We start from the raw sequence: 15,909 nt of genomic DNA, 5'->3' as shown, positions 1-15,909 counted from the left end.
ACCTCCCCGGGGCCGCTCCCGGGGGCCGGGGAACGGCGGCTCCGCCCGCGTCCCCCCCCCCCCCACCCCTTTAACCCCCCCTCCATCCCCCCCAACTCCTTCCCCACCGGAGGCCGGCGGCGAGCCCCGGCCGGCGGGGCGGGGGCGGCGGGGCCGGTTCGGCCGCGGTAACGGCGCTCTTTGCCCCCCGCTGCAGCCATCATGTTGACGCGACTTTTCAGCGAGCCCAGCCTCATCCCCGAAGTTCAGAAATTCTCCAGCTGGGCCGAGGAGTGCGAGGAGGATGCCCGCAGCGACAAGGAGGAGCGCAAGGGTAAGGGCTGCGCCCTCCCCGAGGAGCCGCCCGAGGGCTCGCTGGGGGAGAGCAAAGAGGAAGGGGAGCTAGGAGGGGACGAGGAGGAGGAGGAGGAGGAGGAGGAAGGCCTGGAGGAGGCCGAGGGAGACCGGCCCAAGAAGCGCGGCCCCAAGAAGCGCAAGATGACCAAGGCGCGCTTGGAGCGCTCCAAGCTGCGGCGGCAGAAGGCGAACGCCCGCGAGCGGAACCGAATGCACGACCTGAACGCCGCCCTGGACAACCTGCGCAAGGTGGTGCCCTGCTACTCCAAAACCCAGAAGCTGTCCAAAATCGAGACCCTGCGCCTGGCCAAGAACTACATCTGGGCTCTCTCCGAGATCCTGCGCTCGGGCAAGCGGCCCGACCTGGTGTCCTACGTGCAGACTCTGTGCAAGGGGCTGTCGCAGCCCACCACCAACCTGGTGGCCGGCTGCCTGCAGCTCAACTCCCGCAACTTCTTGACGGAGCAGGGCCAGGAGGGGGGCCGCTACCACGGCCCCAACGCCTCCTTCGCCGTGCACCCCTACCCCTACCCCTGCTCGCGGCTGGCCGCGGCGCAGTGCCCGCCGCCCGCGGGGCCCGGCTCGCACGGGCTGAGGACACACAGCTACTGCGCCTCCGCCTACGAGAGCCTCTACGGCAACGCGTCCCCCGACTACAACAGCTCGGAGTACGACGGCGGGCTCAGCCCCCCCCTGTGCATTAACGGCAACTTCTCCCTCAAGCAAGACTCTTCCCCCGACCACGAGAAAAGCTACCACTACTCTATGCACTACTCGGCGCTGCCCGGCTCCCGGCCCGCCGGCCACAACCTGGTCTTCGGCTCGGCGGGGATGCGCGGGGGGGTGCACTCCGAGAACATCTTCCCCTACGACATGCACCTCCCGCACGAGCGGGGCCCCATGTACGAGGAGCTCAACGCCTTCTTCCACAACTGACCCCCCCCCACCCCGCCCCGGCCCCGCCGCCGCCCCCTCCCCGTGCCCGCCCTCCTCCTCCTCCTCCTCCTCCTTCCTTTCCCTCTTCCCCCCCCCCCCCCCCCCCCCCGCAGCCCCGGCCGGGGGGGCCGCGGCGGCCCCGCGGACCGGCCCCCGGGGCTCCGCCGTGGGCTTTGGTGCAATATGGGGACCCGGCCCCGGCGGCGGGTCCCCGAGCCCCGTGGGGACAAAGTGCTTTTTTTTGGAGGATTTCTCCTTTTTTTCTCTCTTTTTTTTTTTTTTTTTTTTTTTAAATTATTATTATTATTTATCCCGCGAGGGGGGAGGGCGCCGAGCGCTGCCCAAGGCCCCCCCCGGCAGCGGCGGAGGCGCGCCCGCAGCCCGGCCCGGGGCGCTGGGTCGGGCCGCGTCGTTTGCTTTTTAATTCGTTTTTATTTCTCGCCCCCCCCCGCCCCGCCCCGTAACCGTTTTGGGCCGTTTCTCCCCTCCGCCGCCGTGAGCCCCCCCGAGCATTGGACACCCGCTGCCCCGGCCCGTGGGAGCGAGAGGAGAGCGCGCTGCGGCGCGGAGCGAAACTTTCCGAAGCAATAAAGAGGCGAAACGGAGACCCCAATATTTCTATCTATGCAAGCAGGCCCGGCCCGGCGGACGCTCAGAGATGCACTTTGCTTTGGGGGGGCCCGGCCCGGCCCCGCTCCCGGCCCCCGGTGCCCGGAGCTCCTCTCGCAGCGCGTGTGTCAGGACGTTTTTTACCTGTTTTAAAAAAAAAAAAAAAAAAAAAAAAAAAAAAAAAACTTGAAACGGAAAAAAAAAAAAAAAAGGAAAAAAAAAGAAAAAATAAGAAAAAAAAATATAAAGAAAAAAAATGCAGAGCCGCCCCGGTTTTCCCGAGCTGGCGGAACCGGGGCCGGGCACGGCAGGGCAGCCCGCAGCTATGCAAGCGGGAGCGGCCGGGGCTGGCGGGGCTCCGGCGGGGCTGGCGGCGCCCCGGCCCCCGCGGCTCCCGGTCCCGAGCCGGCCCCTTCGTCTTCGCCCCGGTGTGATGCATTCCTTCGGTCGGGAGACGCCGGAAACCGGAGATAACGCTATTTTTGAACCTGCCCGCACCACCTTAGAGAAACCAGCATTTTTAGAGAGACCAGGGAGGAGGAGGATTTCTGAGAAATGTTTTGAAAACGAAAACAAAACAAAAAAAAAAAAGTTTTGCAAAAAAAAAAAAGAAAAAAAAGAAAAAAGAAAAAAACACAAAAACAAAAAAGAAAAAACAAAAAAACAGTTGTAGCAAAGGGGACCCGCCTGTCCGACACCAGAAGTGCTTTCGTGTTTCTGTTCCGTTTCATTTCGATTAATAAATATTTATGGCCAACGATATGCAAGAGCCCCCCCGCGCCGGGAGCCGCGCCCGCTCCGCGCCCCCCGCTCCCCGCCGCCGCGGACACTGCTTGGCGGCGGGGGCGGCGCGGGGGCTCCGGGCCGGGGTCCCGGCACCACCACTGCATGCATCGGCCCCCCCGGGCCCCCCCCGGCCCGCTGGACGCTTGCAGCCCCGCGGCGGCGGCCCCCGCCAGGACTTCTCGGCCGTGACGAGCCGCGGCCGGTGCGATGCGAGGCGAACCTGTAATTACCGAGCGTCCTTCGACGGCGATTAATAAATATTCAATGTTGACTCCGCCGCCTTCGCCGCTTTCCTTCCGACCCGCCCGCCCCAGGGCACGGAGAAGGGGATAACGGGGAGCGAGAGGGGGGGCGCGGCGGAACGACCCCCGCCCCGCGCCGGGCCCCGGGACCGGCCCCGGGACCGCTCCGTCGCTCCGCCGTGCCCGAGTGCGCGGCCCGCGGTGGGGAGGCGCTGATATAACGCGGCTCTGCCCCACGGGTGTCCCCCCCGGGACCGGGGAGGCGGTGTCCCCCCCCCGCCAATAAAGGCACCGGGAACAGGAGCCGCGGACCCCGCTCGGACCCGGCCCCGCGGCCACCGGCGAGCCGCGGCGGGCAGCCCGGGCGGTGGCACCGCTCCGCTCCCCCGGGGACGGCGGCTCTGAGCTGGCCTTGGTTCGCTGCCCGCGGCTGGCATCGATCCGCGGTGCCGGTGGCCACGGCGCGGTGCCCGGTGGCGGTGGCCAGGCCGGGTCCTTTGTGGCCGCCCCGGTGCCCGGTCGGCTCGAAGGCTCGGCACGGTGCCCGCTGCGCTGTGCCCGGTGCCCGGTGCCTGGTGCCCGGTGCTCGGTGCCCGGTTCCCGGTTCCTGGTACCCGGTGCCCGGTACCCGGTGCCCGATGCCCGGTGCCCGGTGCCCGGTGCCCGGTGCCGGTGCGCGGCGCGGAGCTGTCCGCCGCGGCGGTGCTGAGCGGGCGCCGTGCCCAGCCGCCTGCCCCGGCCAACCGCCGCCGGTCCCTTCCCCGTCCCCGCCACCGGGGCTCATCCCCCGCCGGCCGCGACCCCGGGACGCGGAGCGGGCTCCCGGGCACACGGCGCCGCTCCCCCCGGCCCCGCCGGCTGCAGGCACCGGGCACCGGCACCGGGAGTGCGGGCACGGAGCCCTCGGGTTCCCTCGGGGAAGCCGCTTCGGGGAGAAAACTCGCGTGGGGACAGCGTGCGCCGTGCCCCCGCGGCCCCACGGATTTGGGGGAAAATCCGGCGTTTTCGGGGCCGCGGGCACGGACGGCCCCGGCCGGGGTTGGAAGCGGCCCGACGGGAAGCGGCTCCGGCCCTGCCCCGACGAACCGGGCCCGGCCGGGGCAGCGGGCCCCCCCCGAGGTGCTCGTGGCCTCCCCGAGCCCCCCCAAAGCCCCGCCGACCCCGGCCCCGGCCCTCGCCGGTGCCCGCGGGGGAGCGGAGCCTCTTCCGACGGCCGCCGCCCGGCCCCGGGACGGGAACGGTTTCTCTGCGGGAAAAGCCCCGGGGCGGGGGGCTCGAAGCCGGGGGGGGGCTCCGGGCGGCCGGCGACTGCGGCGGGGCCACCAAGGGGGCGAGGAGCCGGTGTTTGGGGCCGGCACCGGCACCGGGGCCCGGAGATGCGGCGGCGAAAGGCGGGAGCCCACCGGAAAGGGGATGGAGGGGCAGGCGGCGGGACCCCCAGGGGGGCTGCGGGAGGAAGGGGGGGGGGACCGGCATCTGCTCGCCCCCGGGGCTCCGGGAAGGGCCCGGCGGGGAAGGGCCCGGTGTGCCCGGGCTGCACGGCGGGGCCGGGCTTTAACGCCTCGTTTTTTTTTTAATTCCCGTGATTTTGGCTCCCCAGAGCCCGGGCGGCCCCGCCGAGGCGAGGAGCTGCGGGTGCTGCTCGGGCACGGAGCGGCCCCGCAATGCGGCCCCGCCGCCGGGCACGGCTCCGAGGAGAGCTCCGGTGCGCGGCCGAGGTGCGAGGAACCGGTGCCCGATCCCGGTTCCCCGCCCCGGTGCCCGGCCTGCCCGCGCTCGGTGCTCCGCTCCCGTTCCCAGCGGAGGGAGCCGGGAGGCCGGGAGTTGCCCCCGCACCCCCCATTAGGATTTGGCACAATTTTATGTGACCGCAGGGTCGGGGACATTTGGGGTCGGGAGGTACCGGGGGGGTACCGGGGGCCCGGGGCCACCGCGAGCATCCGATGGGCGCATTTCGGCCGGGCTCAGCCGGGCAGGACGAGACCGGGGGGCGATTTCTGCCCCCCCCTTTCTTCCCCCAGCCTCTCGGCCCCCCCGGATCGGGCGTTCCCGGCGCCCCCGGTGCCCTGAGCCCGGCCCGGCCCCGGGGAGCGCGGGGGACCGAGGTGGGGGGGGGGGGGTGGCGCGGAGCGAGCGCCAGCTCCGGGTCGCCGCTGCCACCGGCGAGTGCCAGCCGGGGGGGGGGGGGGAGGAGGAGTCATTGCTTCAGTTTAAATTTCATGGCATCTGTTCATTATTATACAGTGCGGATTTTTATATGGACAGCTAAATTAAAGACAGATTTCTGCCAAAATTGCAGATACCATAAAAAACGGATGCTGCCGGCGCTGGGAGCCCGCCGCGCTGCGGAGCCCGGCCCGACGCCACCACCGGGCCAGCCCGGCCGGGCCGAGACCCCCCCCCCCCGGGGCCAGGAGGGGGCTGCGGGGGCCGTGGGGGCCGTGGGGGCTGCGAGGGCTGCGGGGGCTTCGTCTGCTCGGGAGCGGCCACCGGGGCTGGGGCTGCCCGGGGGTGGGGGGGGGGCATCGGGGCGGGCCGGGGCTGGCAGCGGGCCCCCGGTGCACCGGGGGGGCTGCCGAGCCGCCCCCTCCCCCAGGCCGGCCTGCCAGGATTCATCGCAGAGGAGTTAAAACAAGGACATCTGTGCCTGGAATCGCTGCGAAGCTCCAAACCTGCCAACGCCTGCTGGCACGGCCCCGCCGAGCACAAATGCCTGGTACTCCGGAATGCTGCGCAGCCCCTGGCAGCCCCCACGGCACAGCCCGGCCCGGCTCGGCTCGGCTCGGTTCGGCCCGGAGCCTCTCCCCCCCCGTGGGGTGACCCCCGGAGGGCTCCCGGGGTCGCCCCCACTCGCGGTGGTGCCCGTGGGGAGCTCCCCGCGCCCCGTGGGGACGGGCGAGAGAATGGGCGAGGAGGGGACCCCCTGGGACTGGGCAGCAGCCGGGGATGGGGGGGGGGGGCGCCCCTCTGCGGAGCCCTCCCCAAGCCCGGGGGGGGGCAGAGGGGGCACAGCCCCGGTGGGGGCAGCGGGGGGAGGTTGGAGCCAGCGGGCGCGGGGCCAGCCCTGGCCGGGAGCGGTGGGGAGCAGGTGGCGCCCACCTGAGCCCCCCCATGGCAGCCGGGCCCTCGCTGCGGGACACCGCTGCACGGCGGGAGCCTCACACAGCCACGGGGACCCTTCCTTTCCCTTCCCTTCCCTTCCCTTCCCTTCCCTTCCCTTCCCTTCCCTTCCCTTCCCTTCCCTTCCCTTCCCTTCCCTTCCCTTCCCTTCCCTTCCCTTCCCTTCCCTTCCCTTCCCTTCCCTTCCCTTCCCTTCCCTTCCCTTCCCTTCCCTTCCCTTCCCTTCCCTTCCCTTCCCTTCCCTTCCCTTCCCTTCCCTTCCCTTCCCTTCCCTTCCCTTCCCTTCCCTTCCCTTCCCTTCCCTTCCCATTTTTCTGGGACCCCCATCCTGGGCTCCAGCCCCATCCCCTTGGCACCTCTGGACACCCAGCTGCGTGTGCCACCCCGTCCCCATCCCCGTCCCCATCTCCATCCCCATCCCCATCCCCATCCCCATCCCCTCACCCTGGGGCCAGGCCTGCCCCCCCCCCCCCCGGCTCGCTGCCCTCTCCCCCCCCTCCCCGTGGCAGGCGGTGGCACATCTCATATGGGAAATGTCCATTTTGCTGCTACTTAAAAGCTGATTTACGGCGGCTGCATCGCAGCCCTGCCTTGGCCTGCGTCCCTCCCATAATCTGCCCATTTCTCTTGGCAGCTCCGCCGCGGCCGGGCTCGCCCGAGGTCTGCGGCGGGTGGGCAGCAGCGCCCGTGTCCCCCCCCCCTGCACCCCCAAGCACCCTCTCGGCTCCGTCCCCTCTCCTCCCGCCGGCTCGGGCAGCCTGTTCCTCATGCTGGTGCTCACAGCTGGATCCCATCTGCTTTGATCGGATCCTGACAGCGAGGAGACAGCAGCTCCGCTTGACGCCTCCGCGCACCCGGCGCGGTGACGGAGGGGCCCCAACACCCCCAAAACACCCACCTGGGCCACGGGGCTTGGGGGGGGGGGACACAGCACCGGGGATGGCGCACGGTGGGGCTCTGCGGCATCACAGCAAAGCCCTGACCCGCTCCCATCCTTGGGTTGGGCAGAGAGGGCTTGGAAATAGGGCAGGACAGATGGCCACGGGGCAGGACAGACGGCCACGGTGCCCTGGACGGACCCCGGTGGCTGCGAGGGGCACGGTGGCACCGCCAGGGCTGGGCCAAGGTCCCGCAGCCCCCGCGCCGCTGCCCCGCAGTGAGCAGCCTCCCGGCTGGCCTGGCCCTCCCGCACGCTCCTAATTAAATTTTACCCGACTATAAATCTTTTTGTTAAATGTAATTGAAAAACACACCTTTGGAATCATCAAATTAACCCGGCATCCTCTTTATTAGAGTAATTAAAGCCTTTCTCAAGTTAGCGCCGGGCGGATCGGCTGGATTGTGCCGTAATCCCGGCAAAGCAAACAAGTTCAGAGCAAAACTAATTACATTTAGAACAGCTGTGATAATAATCCTAATTCAACCCCATTTGGTGCCTAAAATCCGGAGATCCAGCAGCGAGGGCAGGAGGAGGGGTGCCCGCGGCCGAGCTCTGCCCTTGGGCTCTTGCCTGGCCCCAAGCCCCTGGCAGTGGGCGCTGTGTGGTGCCAGGACCTCAGCACCCATGGGTGCTCTGTGGGGTCACTTTTCCAAGCCCAGCACTCGCTCTTGTCCGTGGGGCTGAGCAATGAGGCCGGGGCACTCTTGAATCACCCACGGCAAGATCTACATCAGTTCCATCACCGGGTGGTTTGGGGATGCTTGGGGAGAGGAGCCAGGCGTGGTGCAGGATGAGGCCCCCTCCCCACCTTGGCTCACCCCAAACCTCAATGAGCCCCCACGGCGGCACCTTTGGCGCACCCTCATCCTCACCCACACCTCCCAAATCCCCTCTCCCCACCGCCCGCCCAACCCCGGAGCCCCCCGCGCCTGGCACCGCCGGGGAGGGCGGCGGTGGTGGCGGTGGCGGCGGTGGCGGCAGCCCCGGCGGTGGCACGGTGCCCGGGCTCCCCCCGGCCTCCCCGGGGACGCGGGATCGTGCGGCCGCAGCTGGCGCGCGCAGCCGTAATGGCCACGGCTGGGCTGGCACGGCGGCCCCGCGCCTGCGGGCACGCGGGCAGCAGCAGCTTGTGCGCGGTTTTGTCCTTGACGAGTCCCCGCGTGGCCGCCCCGGCACAAAGCCCCCGCCACCGAGACCCCCCCCCCAAATCATCACACCCGTGGCACCGCGGCTTCACCGGGCTGGGGTCCGGCTGGGGCGCCCCAAACCCAATGCCAAAGGAAGACCCCCGCCGGTGGGCATCGGCCTCGTGCCGTTGGCACCCTCCCGGTGGGGGAGGCCGGGGGTCGAGGCTGAGCCCCCCCAGCGGCTGGAGGAGAGGGAGGGAGGGAAGGAGGCCGGCTGCATCCCGGCGGGGACCTGGGGGAGCGTTTGCTACAAATGTATATTGGAGCTTTTTATTAAAGTTGCCAAAAATTTGTGTTAGCTAATGGATTCTTAATTCTGTCTAAAATGAGAGAAGGAAAATTATGCTATTCATCTTGTATTGGTTTGAAATCACATCTGACAACTAATCGATCATACTGTGGGACATTAACTCCTTTGGATTGGGGCCCAAGCCGGCTCTCGCAGGCTCCCTCGCTCGCGCGCTGGATTAATTTAACTACTTTACTGCTGGTATTTTGGCACGTGGCTCCGAGGGCTGGTTCCTCTCCGGTTGGTGCTGCTGAATTATTTGCCTTTCTCCGGGTACAGCTGGCACGTCTCGCTGCATTATCCCCCGCCCCGCCGGCTCCGCCACCGCCCCTCCGCGTGCCGCCGGCGCCCTTCACCCGACCTTCACCCCCCAGGTCCCCCCCGCGTCCCCCCCCCGTGTCCCTCTGCGGGGTTATTTTTTAGGGGTGAGCAGCGGGGGATGCCCACGGGGACAAAGGGAAGGTTTTGGGGACCACGCGATGGGGGTGGCCTCGCTCCTTGGCCCCGCAGGTGAGCCGTGCCTCAGTTTCCCCATCGCTCCGTGGGTCCCCAGGGTAGGTGGGGGGCGGTGGGGGGGGTCCCTTGGGTCCCCCCACCCAGGGAACACGGAGCTGGTGTGGAGCAAAGCCCGGCCAAGACGCGCCCCCCGCCACCGCGCGTCCCCATCCGGCCACCAGCAGCACCCAGCGGGACCCGGAGCACCCTGGGGAGCACCCGGCTTATATAGGGGGGCGTGGGCGGGGCAGAGGGAGGGGCCGGCTCTGATTGGTCAGCAGCACAAGTCCTGACAGCGGATTGGGTGGAGGCACGAGTCCTGGGTGGGGATTGGCCAAGAGCTGTCCCCGTCCCTGGGGCCAGGAGGGTCCCCGGGGGCACCCAAGGGTGGGGGCGCGCTGCTGGGGACACCCCCGGTGTGCCCGTCCCATGGGTGCTGCAGCTCCTGGGGGTCCCGGTGCCCAGGGAGGGGCTGCAGCGGGGCCTGGCCCCCCCAGGGATGGGGGCACGGGGACAGCCACTGAGCCACGGCAGCTTCTGGTGGCTCCTGCGCGTGGGGAGCCGTCCGGCACCGCGTGTCCGTCTGTCCAGCTGGCGCCTGTGCCCCCACAGGCACCCACCCGTCCCCTGTCCGTCTGTCTGTCTGTCTGCCCTTCTGTGTGTCCAGCCATCCATCCATCCATGTGTCTGTCTGTCCACCCATCCATGTGTCTGTCTGTCCGTCTGTCCATCCATCCATGTGTCTGTCTGTCCATCCATGCATCCATCCGTCCATCCATCCACCCACCCATCCACATGTCTGTCTGTCTGTCCATCCATCCACGTGTCTGTCCGTCCGTCCACCCATCCACGTGTCTGTCTGTCCATCCAGCCATCCACGCATCCATCTGTCTGTCCACTCACCCACCCATCCATGTGTCTGTCTATCCACCCACCCACCCATCCACATGTCTGTCTGTCTGTCTACCAATCCATGTGTCTGTCTGTCCGTCTGTCCACCCATCCATGTGTCTGTCTGTCCATCCAGCCATCCACACATCCATCCATCCATCCGTCCATCCATCCATCTGTCCGTCCGTCCGTCCGTCCGTCCATCCACGTGTCTGTCCATCCGTCCACCCTCCCATCCACACGCTCATCCATCCATCTGCGAATTCATCCCTCCGTCTGTCTGTCCATCCATCCACCCCCCCGTCCGTCTGTCCGTCCCTCCCCCTGTGCGCCGTGCCACCCCCCCTGCCTGGGGCACGCTGACCGCGGCGTGCGCGGGGTGACCCGGTGCGCGGCCTCGTGCCCTGGCTGGGTGGACGGGGTGTGCGCTGCCGGTGCGTGTGTCTGTGCACGTGTGCGTGCGCGTGTGAACACGTGTGAACATGTGTGAACACGTGTGTGTGAGCACAGCACGTGCACGTGTGAGCGCACACTCGCAGGCTCTGCCCTCACCCGGTGCCGCGCACCCCCTGCTGTGGGTGGCACCAGGCGGGGCGGGGCCAAATGGGAGGAGCCTAACAGGGCGTGGCCAACAAGAGGAGGAGCCTAACAGGGCGTGGCCCACATCAAGGCGGAGCCAAACTGGGTGTGGCCAAGTGGGCGGAGCCTCCAGCCCAAGCCACGCCCCCTGGCATCGCAGCATCCGATGGGGGCCCCGAGCACGCGGCAGGACCCGGCCCCGCGCGGCTCCCAGGGGGCTGCGGTGCCGCCCGCGCCCCCCGCCCGCAACGGGGCCGGGCAGGGCCGGGACCCCCCCCTCGGTAGGGACACGGGGCCGGGGCCGGGGCCGAGCTGTCCCCGTGGCGCGGGTGTCGCGGGCTGCGCGTGTGCAGGCGCCTTTTTTTTTTTTTGGATAGCAGTAGAATGCAGTATGCAAATGAGATGGTTATTACCGCAATGTTCGTCAAGCTGAGCTGAGAAGACATTAATAGCCTGATGAATATGCATGTGAATTTGTTAATTAAGTTAATTATTCTGCTGAAAATGCATTCGTCTTCCAAGGACATTTTCCCAATGATTTTTACATGCTTCAGTCATTAGTCATGCTATATTTTATCAGGGAAATGAGTTTGCTTAAGTTGTAAAAAAAAAAAAAAGGGAAAAAAAAAAAAAAAAAATAAGAGAGAAAAGAAAGAGAGAGCGAAAGGAAGCCGGGAAGGCAGGAAGGGGAGCAGGAGACGAGAAACAAAGCGCGGGCGGCGGGCGCGGGCCCCAGCCGAGGGGAGCACCGGGGGCGCGGGGCTGCAGGTGGGTGCGGGCGCCCCCGCGCTCCCGGCACCGTCCCCCCCCCCTCTGGTCCCCCCCCAGGTCCCTCTGATGACAAACTTTTTTTTTTTCCGGTGCCAAATTTCCAACACATTAATTAATTGTTGTAGCCAATTAACTGTAGTTGTGCAAATGAGTTTAGCACTAATTACCATGCAGTGCCTGTAATCACATAAAAAACTTGCTGAGAGATGGAGGGAGCGGGAGGGAGGTGGGGGGGGGACCGGGCAGCGGGGGCTGGCAGGGGCAGGGGGGACAAGGCCAGGTCCCCCCCCCCCCCGCCGGACACGGGGCCGTCTGTCCCCAGCCGTGCCCGACACCCACCCGCTCTGTGCTGTAAGGGGGGGGCAGCAGATGTGGGAGCCCCCAGTGCCAGGCCCTGGCAGGACGTGGCCGTGGTCCCGCAGCCCGGGGCAGCAGCGGGGTGAGGCCACCCTCACGGTGTCACCCCGGTGTCCCCAGGGCTGGCGGGGGCTCGGTGGGAGGGGGTGCAGGGGTCCGGTGGTGCTCACCTGCTCCTGGTCCCTGTCCTCAGAGGTGTGGGGGCACCCCCGTGGCTGCTGCCCTGCCACGAGCTGTGCTGAGCTGTGCCGTGCCATGCTGAGCCGTGCCGAGCCATGCCACACCAAGCTGTGCCGTGCCAAGCTGTGCCGTGCCGAGCTGTGCCGAGCTGTGCCATGCTGAGCTGTGCCGTGCCATGCCGAGATGTGCCAAGCTGTGCCATGCTGTGCCGTGCTGTGCCGTGCCGAGCTGTGCCGTGCCATGCCAAGCTGTGTTGTGCCACTCTGAGCCGTGCCGTGCCATGCTGTGCCGTGCTGAGCCGTGCCACGCTGTGCTGTTCCGTGCCGTGCCACGCTGTGCCATGCGAAGCAACAGCAGAACAAAGGAGGGGGACGCATGGCACCAAATGGATGCCTGGGCCCAGCCCTGCTCCTTGTCCCCAATAACCCCCCCCCTGGGCAGAGCCCCCCCAACCACCAGCGCCTGGCACCCCCCGGCCGTGCCCCCTCTCCCCCCCCATCACCTCACTGCCCCCCTGGGCGCTGGTTTCGGCAGTGCCGGGGTCACCAGGCCCGTGCTGAGTCCCCACCGCCGGTGGTGAGGGGCAGCCAGGGATGAGCCCCCCCCCGAGCTGGGCTGCAGGCAGCGGGCGGGCAGCAGCCAGGCTGGCACCCGGCCCGGCAGGGGATTATCTGTGCCATGGATACGGGCTCCACGGGGACCGCCTGCCCGCACGGCTGGGGCTCCGGGTGGCACGGCACGGCACGGCACGGCACGGCACGGCACGGCACGGTGTGGCACTGCATGGCATGGCACCGCGTGGCTTTGCGTGGCTTGGCATGATGCTGCATGGCACCGCATGGCTTGGCACGGCTCGGCACGGCACCGCATGGCTCTGTGTGGCTCTGTATGGCTCGGCACGGCCCCGCACGGCACGGCACAGCCCCATCTGGCTCAGCTCCGGCAGCCCCACGCACCGCGTCCCACCACGAGCGGTGTCCCCCAGCGTCTCCAGCACGGCGCCAGCCTCTCCCCACCCACGTCCCCGTCCCCGTCCCCGTGTCCCGTGCCACCGTCCCCGCCCGGAAGGCAGAGAGTTAACGCGAGGGGCCCGGCGTGCTATAAATTTTGCATCCGAGTGTGGGGAGCCGGGGCGCGGGGGGAGGCTGGGAAGGAGCCAGTGGGCTGTCTCTAGGTAACAATAAACACTGCGAGCACGGAGCAGCTGTTACACTTACTCTCTCTGCATCACAATGCCGAAATAACGCTAATAAACCCACATGCGCGCGCATCCGCATGCCCCGGACCGGGGGGGGGGGGGGGGAGAGCGGGAGGTGGGGTGTGTGGATGGACGGACGGACGGATGGACGGATGGACGGACGGATGGACGGGCACCGGGCACGGGGCTGAGACCCTCGGTGCGGGCAGGGAGCCCCGAAGCCTCCCCGTGAGGCCTAAGAGATGCTGAGGCCACAGAAGCGTGGCCGTGGGGAGGTGCCCGGTGCCCACGCGGGGGCCTCCCGTGCCCACCTGGTGCCGGTGGTGGCCGTGGGGACGCCACGGGTGGGAAGTGGCGGCCACCGCGTGTCCCTGCTCAGGGCGCTCGCCCCAGGATCCTGCAACAAAGGCTCTGGCACCGCATGGCCGGGGACTGGGTGGCACCACGGTGCTCCACGGGATGCCAGCACCAGCCCCACGCCAGGACCATTCCCTTTGCCCCCCTGCAGCGTGGACCCCACCCAGGGGGGTGTGTGCGGCTGTGTCAGGACCCCCTCAGCACCATCCTGCCCCCTGCACGCTGCCGGTGCCTTCGAGGGGCCGGGGCACGGTGCCCACCTCTGGGGCATGGGGTGTCCGGGGTGGGGGGGGACGGGGCTGTGCCCCCCCCCCCAGCAATGTGCAGGAGGGTGAGGGGCCGGGGGGGGCCGTGGCGGTGGCAGCGCTGCAGTTTGCATTCCAGCGCAGGAGGCAGCTGTGCCGCAACCCCGGCGCGGCCCCCCCAGCGGCACTAAATATTAATGCCTGCCCTACATTGCGCGGCGGCACCTGCCGCGGGCGAGCCGGGAGCCCCCCCGGGCCCCCCCGGCCCTCGCTGGCCAGGCAGCTGCCCCGGCCCCCCCAGGGGCTGTGCCAGAAGGTGTGGGAAGGGGGGGGGGGGGGGGCTGCGGCTGGGCCAGCTGTGCCCCCCTGCCCGGGCAGGGAGGAACAAAGCGAGGGCATGGGCATGGGGCAGGTGGGGGCAGTGGGGCACGGAGAGCACGGGGGGGGTCACACAGAGCCCCCCCCCCCAGCTCCCAAAAGAAGCAGCAGTGACCCCGCAGCCCCCAGCCCGGCCTGGGGGGCGCAGCGAGGGCCGGGGGGCAGCAGGGTGGTTGTGCGCTTTGCCAGCTCCAGCTGCTGGCGCTCACCACTCACCCCCCCCAAAAAAAGCCACAGCTGAGGCCGTGCCGCTCATCACACGTGTGCCAGGCTGGGGGCCGTGCCCCCTCCTTTCCCCCCCCCTCGGCCCTGGGCACCAGCCAAAAGTCCAGAGCCGAAAAGTGGCGGGTGATTGATGGCAGCGTTTGCCGGGTAAGCGCACCCCGCGGTCCAATCCTCCTACCTTCCCCAATTCCTCCCCTGTCCCTATTCAGAGATCATGTTGTCTCATGTTGGTCCCAGAGGCACCATTAATTAAAAATACATCCAATTAAATGGCAGGTGAAAGCGTGCAGGCGCGGGCCCTCCCCCCCCCCCCCCCCCCGCCCCCTGCCTCGGCTCAGCTGTGCGGCTTCGCGGGGAGGGGGGGCACCAAGAGGGGGCCAGGGTGCTGTGCCAGGCGCCTGCGCGGGGCTCGGCCAGCCCCGTCCCCGGTGTCCCCAAAGCCACCGGCTGCGCTTCGGGCCCTGACCCCATGCAGGCACCTGGGGATGGTGTGCGGGGTGGCAGGGGCAGGAACGGCCCCAAAAGAGAGGTCCTGGATCGGCAGGGGGACGTGGCGGTGGTGGCACAGCCACGTGGGCCTGGGGCGGCCATGGGGACACAGGGACATGGGGACAGGGGGAGAGGGGGACAGGGGGACATGGGGACGTGTTGAAGGAACATCTTGGGGCTGCTGCCACTGCCAAGGTCGTGTCCTGCATGGGGGATGCAGGGACACGGGGGTGGGAGGATGTGGGGTGCAGGGATAGGGGATATGGGGATGGAGGCAGGCAGGGATGCAGGAGATGGGGATGAGGGGACGTAGGATAGGGGGACGTAGGATAAGGGGATATGGAGATATGGAGAGGCAGGATATAGGAATATGGGCATGTGGGGATGCAGGAAATGGGGATGGGGGGATACAGGGATGCAGGGATGCAGGGATGCAGGATGTGGGGATGCAGGAATATAGGGTTGGGGGGATACAGGCATGCAGGGATGTAGGATATGGGGATGTGGGGCTGCAGGTGTGTGGGGATATAGGATATGGGAATATGTGGATATTGGGATGTAGGAAATAGGGATGCTTGTTATGGGGGCGCAGGATATGGGGCTGCAGGGCTTTGGGGCCGGGCAGCGGTGCGGGCCAGGGCCCGGGGTGGGCGGGGTGGGCAGGGGGGGGCCGGCCCGTGCCGGGGAAGCCCCCGGCTGCGCGCTCGGCTCCCGCTAATTGCAGATTTTAATCTCGGGCGCTTTCCGCTCGGGGTGCCGGCAGCAGGCACCAGCTGGGCGCGCCGCCGCTTTAATCAAGCTGCGGGCGGGGGGGCGCGGAGCCGGGCGGCCCCGGGGGGGGGGGGGGGGGGGCGGGGGCGGGGTCCCCCCCCCGACCACCTCCCCCTCGGGCTCAGCCCCCCGCTGCAACCGCCCCGCGCCCCGCACCGGCGGAGGGGAGGTTTTTTTGGGGGGGTGGGACCCAAGGCTCCCGTCCCGGGAGGGGGGGTCCCTGCCCTCCCCAAAGTCCCTGGGGGGGGGTCCCCAACCCCGCGGCAGCGCGAGGAGGGAACAGATTTGGGGAGGAAGCGGCGGAGGCGCTGGAGAAGCCGCTTCGGTGCCCGAGCAGCTGCCAGCAAAAAGCGGCGGCCGGGGGGGGTCCGGAGGGGAGGGGGGGGGCGCGGGCAGGAGGCGGTGGCCGTGGGGACAGCGACACCTGGTGACGGCCGCGCGCGGCCCCGCGGGAGCGCGCGTGCACGGGAGGGAGCGCACGGACACGCCCGGAGCGCGGGGGGGGGGGGGGGCGGGTGCGCGCGGGCG

At 68.5% G+C, this 15,909-nt stretch overlaps 1 protein-coding gene across 1 annotated transcript; it reads left to right on the top strand.

The window, feature by feature from the left end:
• Nucleotides 1-201: 201 nt before the first annotated feature.
• NEUROD2 (neuronal differentiation 2) lies at nucleotides 202-1,272 on the top strand. Its single transcript, XM_032202892.1, has one exon. It carries the CDS (start codon nucleotides 202-204, stop codon nucleotides 1,270-1,272), a length of 1,071 nt encoding a protein of 356 aa, XP_032058783.1.
• The last annotated feature ends 14,637 nt before the right edge of the window (nucleotides 1,273-15,909 follow it).

The sequence above is a fragment of the Aythya fuligula genome, chromosome 24 (genome assembly GCF_009819795.1).
Source record: "Aythya fuligula isolate bAytFul2 chromosome 24, bAytFul2.pri, whole genome shotgun sequence".
Taxonomy (NCBI): Eukaryota; Metazoa; Chordata; class Aves; order Anseriformes; family Anatidae; genus Aythya; species Aythya fuligula.
Note: the sequence above shows the minus strand (reverse complement) of the source record. Positions and strands in the feature narration are given on the sequence as shown.